This window comes from Dermacentor albipictus, chromosome 1, assembly GCF_038994185.2.
Source record: "Dermacentor albipictus isolate Rhodes 1998 colony chromosome 1, USDA_Dalb.pri_finalv2, whole genome shotgun sequence".
Taxonomy (NCBI): domain Eukaryota; kingdom Metazoa; phylum Arthropoda; class Arachnida; order Ixodida; family Ixodidae; genus Dermacentor; species Dermacentor albipictus.
This window is the reverse complement of record NC_091821.1, coordinates 190,228,215-190,243,040: the sequence shown is the minus strand read 5'-3', so window position 1 is coordinate 190,243,040 and position 14,826 is coordinate 190,228,215. Positions and strand designations below refer to the sequence as shown.

The following is a 14,826-nucleotide window of genomic DNA, read 5'->3' as shown; positions in this document are numbered from 1 at the left end:
ACTACCATTTTTATATTTCAGAGTTCATCCAAACCAGGATGCATGTCCCATGGATATCGATCTAAAAGTGTGCAAGATGAACCTGTGTGTACGAGATTGGAAGTGCACAAGGAAAACTCGAGCTCTGTAGCACTTTCCAAAACTGACTGCAAACATGTACAAGCTAAGGAATGCACTCCAAATGAAGAAATTACAGCCACAAATGAAGATAGAGTATCTATATCTCCATGCAAGATGGTATCAGCTTCACGTATGCTGTACTATACACATAGCCTTGACGAGTCATGGCTGTCAAGAAATAGCATTGCTGATGATGAGGTGTTCTTCACGCCTCCATCATCGTCGTCACAACTTCCCTTGGCATGTAGGCCAAGCACATGCAGTGGCAGGTTGAGTGAGAAAGGATACATCAAAACAAAGGTCAGCAAGACTTGTCCAATCAGCTGTTCATCCGTAGAATCAACAGACGATGTGTTTCTCACACCCACACCTCCTCAGACTCCTGTTGTACAGCAGCTGCATGTGTCCCATCATCTCACATTGCTTTCAAGGGTTACATCTGAGGAAGACAGTTCTAGTACACAGTTAGGTAAATCACAAGTAAATACACAAAATGAAAGTGGTACTATTCGTCACATACCAAACACCCAGCACCAGTTATGCTCAAATAAAGAAATTCGAGTAAATAAGCTTGACGAGAGCAAGAAATGCCTACCATCGCAGGCTGCACATAAATTGAAAGAGGAGCCTCTTAAGAAAGCATGTGAGAGTCTCGAGGTTGAAGTGGTGGCAAAAAAAGACTGCGAAAAGCCAAAGAGGAAACGACAGAGAATAACAGACACTGCAAGCACACTTGGACTGTCTGGAAAGAAACAAGAGACAGTGAAAAGACGAAAGACTTTGAAAAATTCTGGTTCTGATGAACACTCTGAAGTGAAGGAAGAGTTAAACAAGCCATCAATGACAGATCCAGATGACATACAATCCGGAAGTTCTGCAATACAACCAAGGAAAGCTGGAAAGGATAACACGAAAAGGTAATGAAAAATATATTTGTGTTGAGAAGTTTCTATGTAGTAGCTGCGCTGATTAATGATGGATGCCTTCAAATATGAAATACATGCTGTTTCAGGCATAAAACTAGTAAAAGTCTTAGCGAAAACTTTGTGCGGATCAACCTGAAGAGAAAGAAGTTTTCACGTGGTCATCACAAAGTGAATGTCCGGCAGCTGAAATACAAAGAGTGGAAAAAGAAACGCAATTTCTCAGAGGGAGCCTCTTCTAAAAGTGGCTCATCAAAATGCTTCAAATGTGGTGAACTTGGCCATTGGGCACGTTCCTGTTCTACAAACACAAGTATGTTCCCTGTGCACTTTTTAGGTGATTCTAGAAACAAGAGTGCTGTGCTAACCAAGATTGTTGTTTTTCCTTAAATTTTTATTCTAGGTAAGCTTGAAATCCCTGCTGAACCAGAAGCGACCCATTTGCCCACATTAGAGGAAGCTGCTGAAATGGCACGTGGTATCAAGAGCTGCAACATGCCAGAAACCTTGACAAGGGTCTTTTGTTCAAAAGATATTAATCGTAAGTTATTCTTTTGTACAGATTTTCTGATGTCTTGCACGATTATAAATTGTTTTGGAGGGTAGCTCTGCTCAAGCTTCATCTAAAAAACTGTTATAGCCCTACATTCATTGGAACAATATGTCTCCTCCACAGAACATCAAGATAGAGTGGAAAACACTATGAATGAAAGCGATGCTCATAATCTTGCTGCACACATCAAAGAAAATGAAAGGATAGGTGTCCAGCCACTTCTAAAAGCTGACCTTCATGGAAAACTTCCAGGTGAGGCCTAGCACTTAGGCATCACTTTGAATAGAGCATCTCACTTGTAGTGCTTGGGCAGCATTAGTATTGTATGATAATTTGGAAACTAGTGCACTCTGCATAAGTGCAAACTACATGCTATTTAGAGCCTTTGTCAAAAGAAACAAAGCCAGTGGAAGCCTGAGTGTTATTGAGCCCTGGTTTTCATGTTGTGCCCATGGAAATCCTGTAGTTAAAAAGCTTCAAAACTAGTCTTCCCTAGAAAGTCTGTGGATCATATTTTGCCTCTTCTCCAGGGCTTTTGAGCAGTGCAGGTGCAACAAGAGTCTGACTAGAAGTCCTGAAGCCAGCTGCTGTGATGTGTGCGGTGGTTTTGTTTCTGTTGGCAAAGACTGTATGTGCCTCTAATGACTTAGTACACTACCTCTCAGCTACACAAAATGACCGCTAAAATCATCACTCAGCCGCTAACATCCTGCTGCGAATGATATTGTTCACAGCTGTGGAAATCATAAAGGTGATTTGGATGAAAATTACCTCGCATTGCATCAAAAGTACTTCACAAGGCTGGATTCCAGTATGGGGCAGGAGAGTCTGTGACTATAGAGCTCAGAAGCAGTGACAACATTATTATTATTTTTTTTTAATTCATGTATTTCCTCGCTTTGCCCGAAGGCGCTACAGCAGGGTGGTTACAATCTTGAAAAAAAAAAAAATCATCTTCATTCACACTGCACACTTGCTCAGACACCAGTTGATTCCACTGAGCGATCGTTTTTACTAAAAAAAAAGAATTTGCATACAGGTTCGTCCTGGCCTGGTATTCCATAATTTTGTACTTGTGGTCAGTCCGTCCAGATATATAATTTGGCTGTTTTAAATAACTTTCGCTATCAATTCCAGTTTTGTTAATAAATATTTGGTATAAAAGTTTTAACCACAATTTCTTTCGGCGTGGTGAAAGTGATTCCCAATTCCGCTCTTTTTTTCATTTCAGTGCAACTATAGTTCCTACCGTACCTATTCAAGACAAACCTGGCTGCTCTGTTCTGAATTTTTAAAGTTTATTGATCAGACATGTTTGTGATGGGTCGTAGAGTACAGGCATATTCAAAGATAGGTCTTATACATGTTAGGTACGCCATGCTTCTAAGGCTGGAATTTGCACATATTAAATTTCTCTGAATATACTTTAATGCTACTATGGCCTTGACAACCACATAATCCACATGCGCATTCCAAGAACAGTCGCCCGACAGCAGCACACCCAAATATTTAGTCATTACTTTCTTAATAAAACACACATAGACGCACTTACTCGTGTTCAGATTCATTTTCCACATGGAACACCATTCGCAAATACATTCAAGATTGGCTTGTAGTTCTGGAACATCACATTAATTTTTAATTTTTCTATATATAGTACAGTCATCTGCAAAGAGGAGTAAATTATCGATGATGCCTAAGTGAATGTCATTAATATAGATAAGAAATAAAAGAGGCCCCAGCACAGACCCGTGCGGAACGCCTGACGTGACTTCTAGGTAAACTGACTTGATGCCATTCAAGATAACACACTGACAGTGCTGTGACAAGTAGTTCTCAATCCATTGAAGAACACTTGAATCTATATTAATTAGTAGAAGTTTTTGAAAAAGCAGAGAATGGGAAACAGTGTCAAATGCTTTGCTGAAGTCTTAAAAAATGCAGTCGATTTGCCCTCCCAAATCAATTGCTGATGCTAGGTCGTTGTAGAGCTCAAGAAGCTGTGTCGTACGTGAAAACCGTGCTGACGGTTCGTTAGCAACGCGTTGTCCATTAGGTGTTTCATTATAGCCTAGTGTATTATGTGCTCTATAATCTTGCAGGAAATTGAAATAAGTGAAATAGGCCTATAATTAGTAACGTCCTTTCTTGAACCTCCTTTATGAATTGGGACTACGTTTGCTACTTTCCAGTCCTGTGGCAACTGACCAGTAGATAATTATTTTTCAAATATTAGATAAAGGTAAAGTGAAAGAGGGCGAGCACACTGTTTTAAAATTCTTGGAGAAATACCATCGGGGCCATTAGCCTTTCTTTCATCAATATTCCTAAGTAGAGCTAAAATGCCACTAACGTTGAGTTTCAGCGGTTGCATAAGAGGAGCGCTGCTATTAGGCAATTGTTGGCTGCATGCAGAATTAGAAAGAAAAACTGATTGAAAGTAACTGTTTAAGCATGTTGCTTTTTCTACGTCGTCAAAAAGAGTGCATCCATTGCTATTAATTTCATTTATCCCAACAGGATCAGACCCACTTCCCTTCAAGTACTGCCAGAAGAGTTAGGGTTTATCCTCATTTTGTCATTTAGTCATTTGAAATATTGTTCTTTTGCATTTTTCAACAGTTTTCTTGTACTTGCATGTTAATTCCTAGAGATTTTTAAAATCGACTTGTCCTTTGGTTTTTTCGTATCTTTCAACGATGCACCTTCTTGTTTTAATTAGCCTCAAGATACGAAAAGTGATCCATGGTTTTTACATTTCTTAAGCCTAGCAGAATCAGTACTTGGTATGAACTCTCCTGTAAGTTCAAGTAACCTATTTCTAAATCTGCTCCACAAGTAATCTACATTGTGTTTTTCCTAGTCAAATAGTCAATAGTTTATCGGAAATTGATGAATAGTCACCTTTATCAAAGAAGAATACCCTTCTACTGGTGCGTCTTTTGTGCACTGAGTTTTCGTTTTAATACTTGCGATGACAACCTGATGATCACTAATTCCTGGAGTGATATTTACATAATTAAATTAGGCGAGTTACAAAACAGAAGATCCAGGGTATGACTAAGTCTAGTGGGTTTCAGGAGATACTGTATCAAGCCAAAACTGTCAACCATGTTTTTCATTTCTACATTAATACGGCTTACCATTCAAGACCTCACATGTACCATTTTCCTATTTCAAGTCTGGTAAATTAAAATCGCCCGCTAGTAAAATGGTTGAATCAGACACCTCCAAAACAATATCGTATAACGTTTCAAAAACACAAAAATCTGTGCTGGGTGGTCGGTAAAACGCCCCAGTGATAAAAGAAAAATTGTGAGCCAATGTAATTGTACACCAGACTGACTCAACTGCATCATCACCAATGTTTAGTATCGCAGACAAAAGGGATGAGTGAACTAACAAAAAAACCCACCGCCTATCATTGAAATAAGCAGCATAGTTGTTGGGAAACACCTCCTTATTATCGATGGATGGGTTAAGCCAAGATTCAGTACCAAACACTATATCTGCCTTCAATGACGTAACCAGTCCAGCAAGCTCATCTGTTCTGTTTATTATACTTCGGTAATTTACCACTACAATTAAATCACAATGAAGACGATGATCACTGCTGTGTCACCGTTTAGACAGGGCAACAACTTCTTCCTTCTCATCGTCCCATGTAAATGCTTTGCCATTTATGATCAGATTTTAGCTTAACCTTGTTTTTCTTATCCGCCTTCTTTACTTTCCCGTATTCCCAGTTTCTTTTGCAATGCTCGAGTTTCAAATAAGAGGTCCTGTTCCACACAATACTGCAAACCCTTAAACTTGCTTACGTTTTTCAGAATGGCCTCCTTTACTTTATCTGGCAAAAAGTTTACAATAGTGGGTCTTTCGTTCCGTTTATTAAAACAGTCAACCGTATGTGCCCTTTTGATTGACTGCACTTCAATTCCCAAATTGGTAGTTTAGATGCCCCTAATCAAGGTTTCGGACTGTTCCCAGGTTTCAGACTGGTCGTTGTCATCTATCCCATAAAACACAAGGTTTAATCTATGGCTTCTAGTCTCGAGATCTACATTTTTCTTTTGTAGAACTTTTACTCGATGAGTTTGATCCTTAATTACGGTTTCTTGCTCTTGCACCAATTTCATCGTTGCCTATCTGGGCCTGGGTTGTACCAAGCTTCCTGTTTATTTCAGCCATCTTAGCATCATTGTTAGTTATCCTGGTGTCAGCGTTGTCCAGCTTAGTCATAATGGTATCCTGTAGCTTCTTCAAATAATCCATTTCACATCAAAAGGCCCAGGATTGCAGTTTAGTGCCTGCAGTGTTACGGCAGTGCATCACTGAAGTGCAGTTGGCCTTTCCAACAATTCGCATCTCTTGGAAACGCAGGAGGACATACTGCCCCCTCTTGTCCCATTGAGTACAGAATGGACTCAGATTTTGGCAGCATGACCATAGTGTGTGTGTATGCGTCAGTCATATCTGGTGCCACGAGACCATGACAAGAAGTTTCGGTGATGTGATGGGTCACCATTTTCACCTTCAAAGTCATTGCGGCTCTTGGCGCATGTTTTGAACTTGTCTCAATAAAAGGTAACGTAATAAATAACTTGTTGCACTCTTGGTAAATTGAGGCTCATAGCGTAATTAGTGAGTCGACGGCTATCCAATAGATCAATAAAAACGAGACAAATTTTTTCAGTACTCCTTTAAGAAATTATATAGGCCTAGTGCCTTTTGCCGCTTCTTTAATAGCAGCCAGAGGCCCTTACTGAGGAATTTTTTCTTATCTTTTCAGAAACACCAAAATTTGTTTTTGAAACGCTACGTAAGTTTGGCTTTTCCGAGTTTAGACCTGGCCAAGAAACAACGATTATGAGAATTTTATGTGGTAAGGTTTTTTTCTATCTGTCCATTGTGAGCAGAACTGCCATAGTCACTATACTGACCTCTTTCCAATTCAAGGTTTGTCAACACTGTTGGTGTCTTCAACTGGCACTGGAAAATCTTTGTGCTACCAGCTCCCAGCATACCTTTACGCACAGAAAACACAATGCCTAACGTTGGTTGTGTCACCATTGATTTCACTAATGGAAGATCAAGTGAGTGCCTGTCATATGTTACTAATTGAGAGCTCTAATGTGATACCATATTGAAAGAATGACATCAATGTGCATCCCGAATACCAACACACATGAATTGACATTTCTTGTTTCTCTTGGCAATTCATGATAGACTGGAGCAGCCAAATAATCACTGCTCACTTTTCTCTCTTTCTCTGACTTTACGAGCTGGTGACCATTTCCGGCATTCCGTATACCTTGGGACAACTCCACTCCTCAGGAGAACTTGAGATGCCACATGCAAAACTACCACAGTTGAGTTTGCACTCACAAGGTTGGATAGACGTTTCAAGGAACACTTGTAACTGTTTTTATTGCTGGGCAACCAGCAACTGGGTGTATCAAACCCCCAACATTCTCCTGCTGATGTGCCCACTGTTCCAAAAGCATACAAAGGCTAGACTTTATATTGGTCTTGAACACAGTACCATCCTATCTTTTTTCTGGTGCTGTTCCAAGTGCATCCTTTATATAGACTGTATTATTCCCTACACAATGTCAGTGGGCTTCACTTCGTACAACATGCGAAGCAGATAAATAATTAGGGAAGATCTGCACACTTAGCAGCTACACATCGTACGCAGTGAACAGCTGTTGTTGTTGCTGTTCTTATTATTTGGTTTGAAAGCACGTATACAATTGACAGAGAGGAAAAGAAGGAAAAAAGCAGGCTGGCAATGACCAGCAGAAAGGGCACAATGATTCCCTACACTTTAGGAAGGAGGGGATTGAAACATAGATAGGAAAGGGAAAAAAGAAAGGAAAGATCATGATGACCTATCATCAAGGCTAAAGAGAAACAATGACAAAGAATAGAGTACATACAGCACTAGAAACACAAAAAATGAATTGCCACAGGTTGCTCTAATTCCAAAAGCGTATACTAAGAAAAAGGGCCAAGGGCTTGTCATTTGAAATAAATAAAACATATGCTACAAATGCAAAGCCAAGTAATTTTCTAGAAAAGTAAGGAGGGGGTGATGAGCCAGTCATGCCGAGATGCACAACCACTGGAATCATAATTGCAGGCTGCAGTGATAATACAACAGATTGGCATTCAGCATGTATGCAGTGATTTATTCATGGATATGGAATGATGATATAGCTGATTCGCATCTATAAAACTTCACTGAGACAATATAAATTTTCAAAGAATTTGTTAGGTATGGTGGCTTTCAACTTGATACTCTCCTACACCAATGGTGACGTCTTCTTCATTACCCTGCTCTTCTTTTTTTTTGGCGGGGCTACACTAAATGCACTTCTTATTTTGCACCCCTTCAATCATCTCATTGCTGGTTTAAGTGCACTGTCTCGTGCACTGCAGCAGTGTTTTGGTTATAAGTTACCTGTTCATTGCTGTAGCATTGTATCTTATGAAATTTGTCTTCTGACGCATTCTTGGGTGCCTTAACTCCTTTGACCATGCATGCTTGTGACTGAGCTGGATAACTTACACTTTTAGGTGGCAAGGTTGGCTCCATGTTTAAAGGCCTCATTCCTGCACAGCGCTATGCCACCGGCCCAGAAGGAGCAAGTGTTGGCACAGCTTCGAGAAGGCAGCATTCATTTCTTGCTTGTCTCTCCTGAAAGCCTTGTGGAGGGCAACGGCATTGTGCACCAGCTGCCTCCAGTGGCTTTTGCTTGCATTGATGAGGCACACTGTCTTTCTGAGTGGTCGCACAACTTCCGGCCGTCATATTTGCAACTTTACAAGGCAAGTATGAAGTTCGCGATTCCCACCAGGCTTTACTTTGTTTCTGACTGGCTACTCTTGCATTTCAGCTATACAACACTAAAGCAAATAACATTTTGTATCGCTGCTATCCTGGGTGATCACATCCAGCAACATTTACAGTCTGTCTCCACTAACTTGAACCATCCTACAGGCAGGCTATAATTTAACAGAGCAATTAATGCATATTTAGCTGTCCTGAGAATTTGGTTTTGAAACTACCTCTGTATAAAATGCTTCAGAATGTGTCCTATTTTACCTGCATGAGTTTTTTTTAGAAACTGGTATGCACACACTGACCTGAGACTCGATTTTATAGGTGCTGTTAAAGGGACACTAAAGAGAAGCATCAAATCAGTTTTTAAAAATTATATTTTTGTTAATATTGTGGTAAGAGCTTGATTACTGTACAAGAGAAAATGAAGACTAAACTTCCATTTCTTGAATTGCACGTCAGCATGAAATCACAAATTTCACAGTACTTTATCATATTTGAGCCATTCTTGTGTAATAGAAATTCTCAAAACTTGCGAAGTTCCGTCTTTGGCTCCTTTAGAATTCAATATAATTGATCCTGTAGTGCAGAAATTTAACTGGGCTCGAGTGTCAATCCATAACATCAGGGCAAGCTGGTGTGGGAACTTCAAGGCGGTGTCGCCACCCTTCTTTGGTTTTTGCATCTTTTCTGGCTTACCAAGCATCCTCTCACAGTAATAGTGGCTGTTTTGGTATTGCGAAAGGGTAATCTATTAATTCATTCTAAACTATGCTGAATGACACTAATCACGCTAAGTAACCAAACAGACACATCAGACAGAACGAGAGAGTGCAATTGATTCATTCAGCTCTAATTGATTTTATTTTTCATCTCTCTTTACATGAAAAGCTGTACTTTCAGCAATTCAGTGCTTCATGATGGCACAGAATGATAAAATGAGCAAGGTTAAGAGCACATGCAACAGCATGTGCTGGCATAAGTAGAATCTGTTATATAGTCCTGTTCAGTATGGCAGAATCACTTTCTTTTAAAGATATTACCACAATGTTGTGGCCTCTTGTCTTTGAAGTATGTAGTGATTCACTGCTTTTGCTTGTTTTCGTTTGCCTCCAGTACTTTTTCTCTGGTGATGTCACATGAGCCGGTTGCATAATTGTCATCACTTTTTTGTGGGGTTTTACTGTACACGCTGCTATCTTGTGCATGTAGTGATAGCTGAAGGGAGCAGCTTTGCACAATATGCTCATGCTCGTGTAAATATTGTGGAGAAAACAGCAGATACAAGCAGATAGAAAAACTTAGATGAAATCTGCAAATGCTGAAGCATCTTAATAAAAAGGAAAATACAGTTGCATGTTGTTAGCATCTGTGGTGTGAAAGCACCAGTGCCTTCTGCAGTCTGCCTAACGAGCAAATTAAAATTAGGTCAGGTTGACACTACCACTCATAGCTGTCACAACTTCTCTGACAAGCGAAATCAGCACACATTTGCAATTGCAAACATGAAACTCTGCACTATTCAAAACCCCTCTATACAAACCATCTATTATGGCTGTATTATAAACATAGCTTTGGTAAAATTTTTAAAAATTACTTTCTGCTTTCTCAAGCAGGCAATATTTAGAGGGTTTGGCTTGCCTTTGAAGATGTCACAGTTCTTAGCTGCAAGGTATTGTTTGCATAGCTACTTTTTGTCTGTTGGCAAAAGAGCCTCAGAAACATGTGATCTTCAGAAAGGTATAGGCTTGGGCTGGTTGGTAATGCATAGTTACACTAGAAGCATAGTGTGGGAAGGATGAATGACAATGACTAGACAGGACAAGCGCTAACCTGTCTAGTCTTTGTCGTTCGTCCTTCCCACACTATGCTTCTAGTGAAACCTGTGACACTGCTATATAAATAATCTTCTTTATTTTCCCATATATACTAATCAAACTCGTCGATCTTATTGATATTTCTGTATCGATTTCAAATATGTACTTAGTTTTGGTGTAGCTCAATTAGTTCTTAAGGTAATTAACATTTAATTCCCTTTGTTTGTGGCCTCAATTAAAAATAAATGGCACCATAAAAGTTATTTGTAACACATGGTTAGATAGCATACAGAGTAAGGATTGAAGTATAACAAACACTTTTTTATGTGACCATTAATAGATTAAAAATTATGGGGTTTTACGTGCCAAAACCACTTTCTGATTATGAGGCACGCCGTAGTGGAGGACTCCGGAAATTTCGACCACCTGGGGCCCTTTAACGTGCACCTAAATCTAAGTACACAGCTGTTTTCACATTTCGCCCCCATCAAAATGCAGCCGCCGTGGCCGGGATTCGATCCCGTGACCTCGTACTCAGCAGCCCAACACCATAGCCAACCATTAATAGATACTTTACAGCCTATTGAATGTAAGCCTACAAAATGTGGCAACCATGTGGCACAAAATGTAGCAAAATAATTCATTTCTGAAATTAAAGGTAAGAAATCCGCTTGCTATCTTTCATAATGTACACATTAGACTTCATTCTGCAAAAAGAATTTCAGTTATAACTGTTCTAGGTGTTGAGATATCGAGGCCTCAATATTGCATGGTGCCAAAAATTTGTGTTTTGAGAAAAATGCAAAAAACAAACAGCACAACATTTTATGAAAATTAACAAATGGTTTGCACATATTTGCGCATGTACATTCCTAATAACCACCAGGAATGTAGTCTAATTGCCTGCTGCTGTTTAAATGTCATCTTTTCAGTGCCCCTTGAACACTTGACTCATCACTTCTTCGGCCGCATGAATTGCTGCAGGGGTCAATTTTTTTTTTTTTTTTTTCACATAGTTCTGCCACGTCTTGTTGTGGAGACCGCGGTTGGAAATGTTCATCACCGAAAAAATATTAAGTGCTGTCTGCTGGTTCCCAGTGCACTGCATAGCAGGCACTGCCAAAATATTTACAACGAACGGGTTCACCGTCTGATCGCCACTTACATGCGGCGAGTTCCGCGCGGACGCGATGTCTTCGCAGTTAGAACATGAGAGCATAAGTTTCACAGCAAGGCTGTATTCTCGCTCACCTTTCTTGAACTCAATTTTGCCGCTATCACATGCTGTGCACATTGTAAACCTCAAAAGCTGGTTTTGCAGATCCAAATTGGCAATCGTGAATGCCATCTCGTCGAGTGCACTATCCACCACGCTGCTGTCACGGCTAAAACAATTCGATTTCCACTTCGTCGCTGCCATTGACGCGAGTTCCAGGAGTTTTTCCTTGGTTCGAATCCTGTGTTCTGCTCCACATCGGAAGGCTGCAGCATCACCGTGTCACGACGGACGCAGCCCCTGTCGGCTTCGCGAGCTGGCGCACGCGCTGGACCCACGCCGTTGTCGCCAACTTCCATTCGATGTAGCCTCTACATCGCCCTCGCTGCATCTTGGGGAAGTGCGGCGACCTTTAACATTACCAACCATCGATTTCTTCCGTTTTTTGCTGAATTTGTTCAGAATACAAAACTTTCTCGCTGACCCGGGCATTGTTGCGTTTCTCAGTCGCTGCACACAGTTTTTCAAAATGGCGTCTCAGCGCGACAGCGGCACGCGGGTCGGCTCGTTCAGCCAATAGAAAACAAATAATGTGCTTTTCTTTATTTATTTATTTTGCACCATCTAATGGTCGAACCTGAGCGGCAGTGGCGGAAAACTTAAGCAGGAAGGCAGTTCTTACAAACGAGACCGAGATGGCGGCAATAGGCAGTGCGAAACGGCAGCTGCGTGATGGGAAGAAAGGGCTGTTTGGGGTTGATTTTGGCTGGAAGTCAGCCGGAACTCATTGCGCAAATTATTTCGCCTAAAATACTGTTTCTAGGAACGACAAACTTGGCAGATAGGTAGAAAAATAGTTGTAGATTTCGAATGCAACACTTCCAAAATCCCAATTTTTTTGTGTTTTTAAGACCCGTGCCCCCCCTTTAAGGACGGCACCACCTATCAGCCGTGCATATCGTAATAATGTAGTTCTCAACCTCACCCACCACAATGGATGAGTGGCCACGGTGTTCCATTGCTGAGCACGAGGTTGCGGGTTCAGTTCCAAGCCATGTAGGATGTATTCAAATGGGGCTGGAATGCCAAAATTCTTATGTGCTCATATTCAGATGCATGGTAAAGAACTCCATGTGGTCGAGATTAATCTGGAGGCCCCTGCAGTGGCATCACTCTTAGTCCATGCATAGCTTCAGGTCGTTAGACTCCATAATTTGAATTTTTGATTTGGTCCTCAATTGGGCTGTGGACACTGTGGAGCTCTATTTACGACAGTTTTTGGCACTGCTTAGAAGTTATGAGGTGCCAGTTTTGGTGGCAACTGTAATAATCATGCAAGTGACTAGTTCTGTGTGATGTTGCTATTTCTCAAAAATGAGAAGGATGTTTTAGAGCTAAGGATGTTAGGGAATATCTGAATCGTTAAGTTAAAAGCTTATGCAAAATATTCTGCAGTAAAAATTTACATCAGCAAACTTGTATATACCTGTTATCTTAAAGTCAAAAGTCTTTAGAAAACATGAGAATGGCAAGAAAGCAATATCACAAGGATTATTGCTCAGTGTTCTTTCAGATATTTGTTCTAGTGGCTAATGCAGTGTTCAGTTTACTTGAAGCACATAAAAGTTTTTGTTCTGGAGGCTTTGTTATTTCAGCTAAGAAAATATTTGCAGGTCCTGACTATGCAGCTAAAGGTTCACTGCATCCTTGCACTGACAGCAACTGCCACAAGGAGTACATGTCTAAGCATAGCAGAACACTTGCAAATTGACAACACCTCTACTGGTGTTATTGGGTCACCTTCTGTGCCAAAGAACCTCATTTTGTCGGTTTCAGAAGACAAATACCGTGATGAGGTATGTATAATAACTTTGTACTTCACTGCATTATGGTGTGTTTAGAACTCTCAGTCATACAGCTCGTCCATTCAGTACTAGGATCACATGCACTTCATTGTACTGAATATTGCATACCGTCTCTGAATATGGCATGTACTAGTTCTGTGTAATCCTGCAAGTGGAGGAGGTGTCGTGCAAGGTGGAGGAAGTGTCACTAAAGTGAAAATTGTTATGCACCCCAATGTAGCACGAAGCTACAAAGGAAACCCATGCGGGTTGCTTGTAAAGAAAGCTTCACAGTCCAGGATTCGAATCCGGGAACAACACCTTTCTGGGGCAGTCTAACACCTTACCATCTCTGTAGCCAGGGCCTTTTCAAATTGCAGTTGGGACAATAGAGAGGATGCAGTGCCCAGGCATCATTGTCTTAGTCACAATCTCCTAGGTCCACGAACAATTTCACTAATCCAGCACATATAAAGTTATCTAATTAACATCTTTATTAGCTACTTTAAGTGACATATTGTAATTGCAAAATTAGAACTGGCTAGTACGCAGAGTATGCCCATTTGCTAGAAATCCTTTGCCTGGCACTCCTTCCAAAAATTATGTCCTAAATATTTCCTCTACATTTGCATCAATATGCATTGCATTTCTAGTAAATTTGTGTTAGTATAGTGAAAGAAGTGCAGTGTGGATGTATGTTGATTGGAACAACTTTGTTACAGATCTTGAAGCCATATTTCTTGAAATTGGTGATAGCCTTAAGATTCCTGCCAAGTAGAATGCCTAGAGTATTAACAGACTCGTTTTGCAAACTGGTGCATGGATGTTGCATTTGTTTAGACCTGTATATAATAATAATAATAATAATAATAATAATAATAACAAAAATCACTTTATGCTGTATAAGCATGTTCATCGTCAATGACACCTCCATGCATAACACAGCTGCCATTTACGTCTGTTATGTTCACTTGATGTTTAGAGTGTCTAAAAAAAGGAGTACCCATGGACCAGCATTCAATGACAAACCTGTTCACTGTGTTAACATTTTTCGAAATCTTGATTACTGTGTGTCATGGCCCACTGGTGAGTCATGGTGCAGAGCGATGGCGGCCTGATGCATCAAATCAGAAGAAACAAAACAAACAGTGAGAATCACTGCTGCGACCCACTGGTGACCCACGCTGTAGTGGAAGTGTTAAAAAGATACTAAAGAGCAACACGAAATTAGTTTAGACAGGTTATATATTCTTATGAAACTGTTGCCTTTGTTGATTTTATGATAACATTTTGATTACTAGCTGTTACAATAAAGGTCAAACTGCCTTTTCTTTTTATTTCTTACCGATACCCCATCATCACAACATCAGTTTGGCATGACAGATTTCAAGCTATTTTGTCATATTTGAGCCATTGTGGCACAGTAAATGTTTTCAAAACTTGTAAGGTTGTCTTCGGTTCCTTTAGTGTACAATGCAGTCCTCCTCTACTCACAAACAATTAACT

At 40.3% G+C, this 14,826-nt stretch overlaps 1 protein-coding gene across 2 annotated transcripts in view; it reads left to right on the top strand.

Annotated features, from left to right (window-relative positions):
* Window positions 1-14,826, top strand: part of RecQ4 (RecQ4 helicase) — a 30,378-nt gene that overhangs the window by 942 nt on the left and 14,610 nt on the right. For both annotated transcript variants that reach the window (XM_065426760.2, XM_065426759.1), the window contains exons 5-12: window positions 22-1,037; window positions 1,133-1,356; window positions 1,447-1,584; window positions 1,720-1,848; window positions 6,389-6,481; window positions 6,556-6,692; window positions 8,179-8,430; window positions 13,150-13,332. In XM_065426760.2, coding sequence (XP_065282832.1) covers window positions 22-1,037; window positions 1,133-1,356; window positions 1,447-1,584; window positions 1,720-1,848; window positions 6,389-6,481; window positions 6,556-6,692; window positions 8,179-8,430; window positions 13,150-13,332 — 2,172 coding nt within the window. The remainder of the gene's footprint in view (window positions 1-21; window positions 1,038-1,132; window positions 1,357-1,446; window positions 1,585-1,719; window positions 1,849-6,388; window positions 6,482-6,555; window positions 6,693-8,178; window positions 8,431-13,149; window positions 13,333-14,826) is intronic.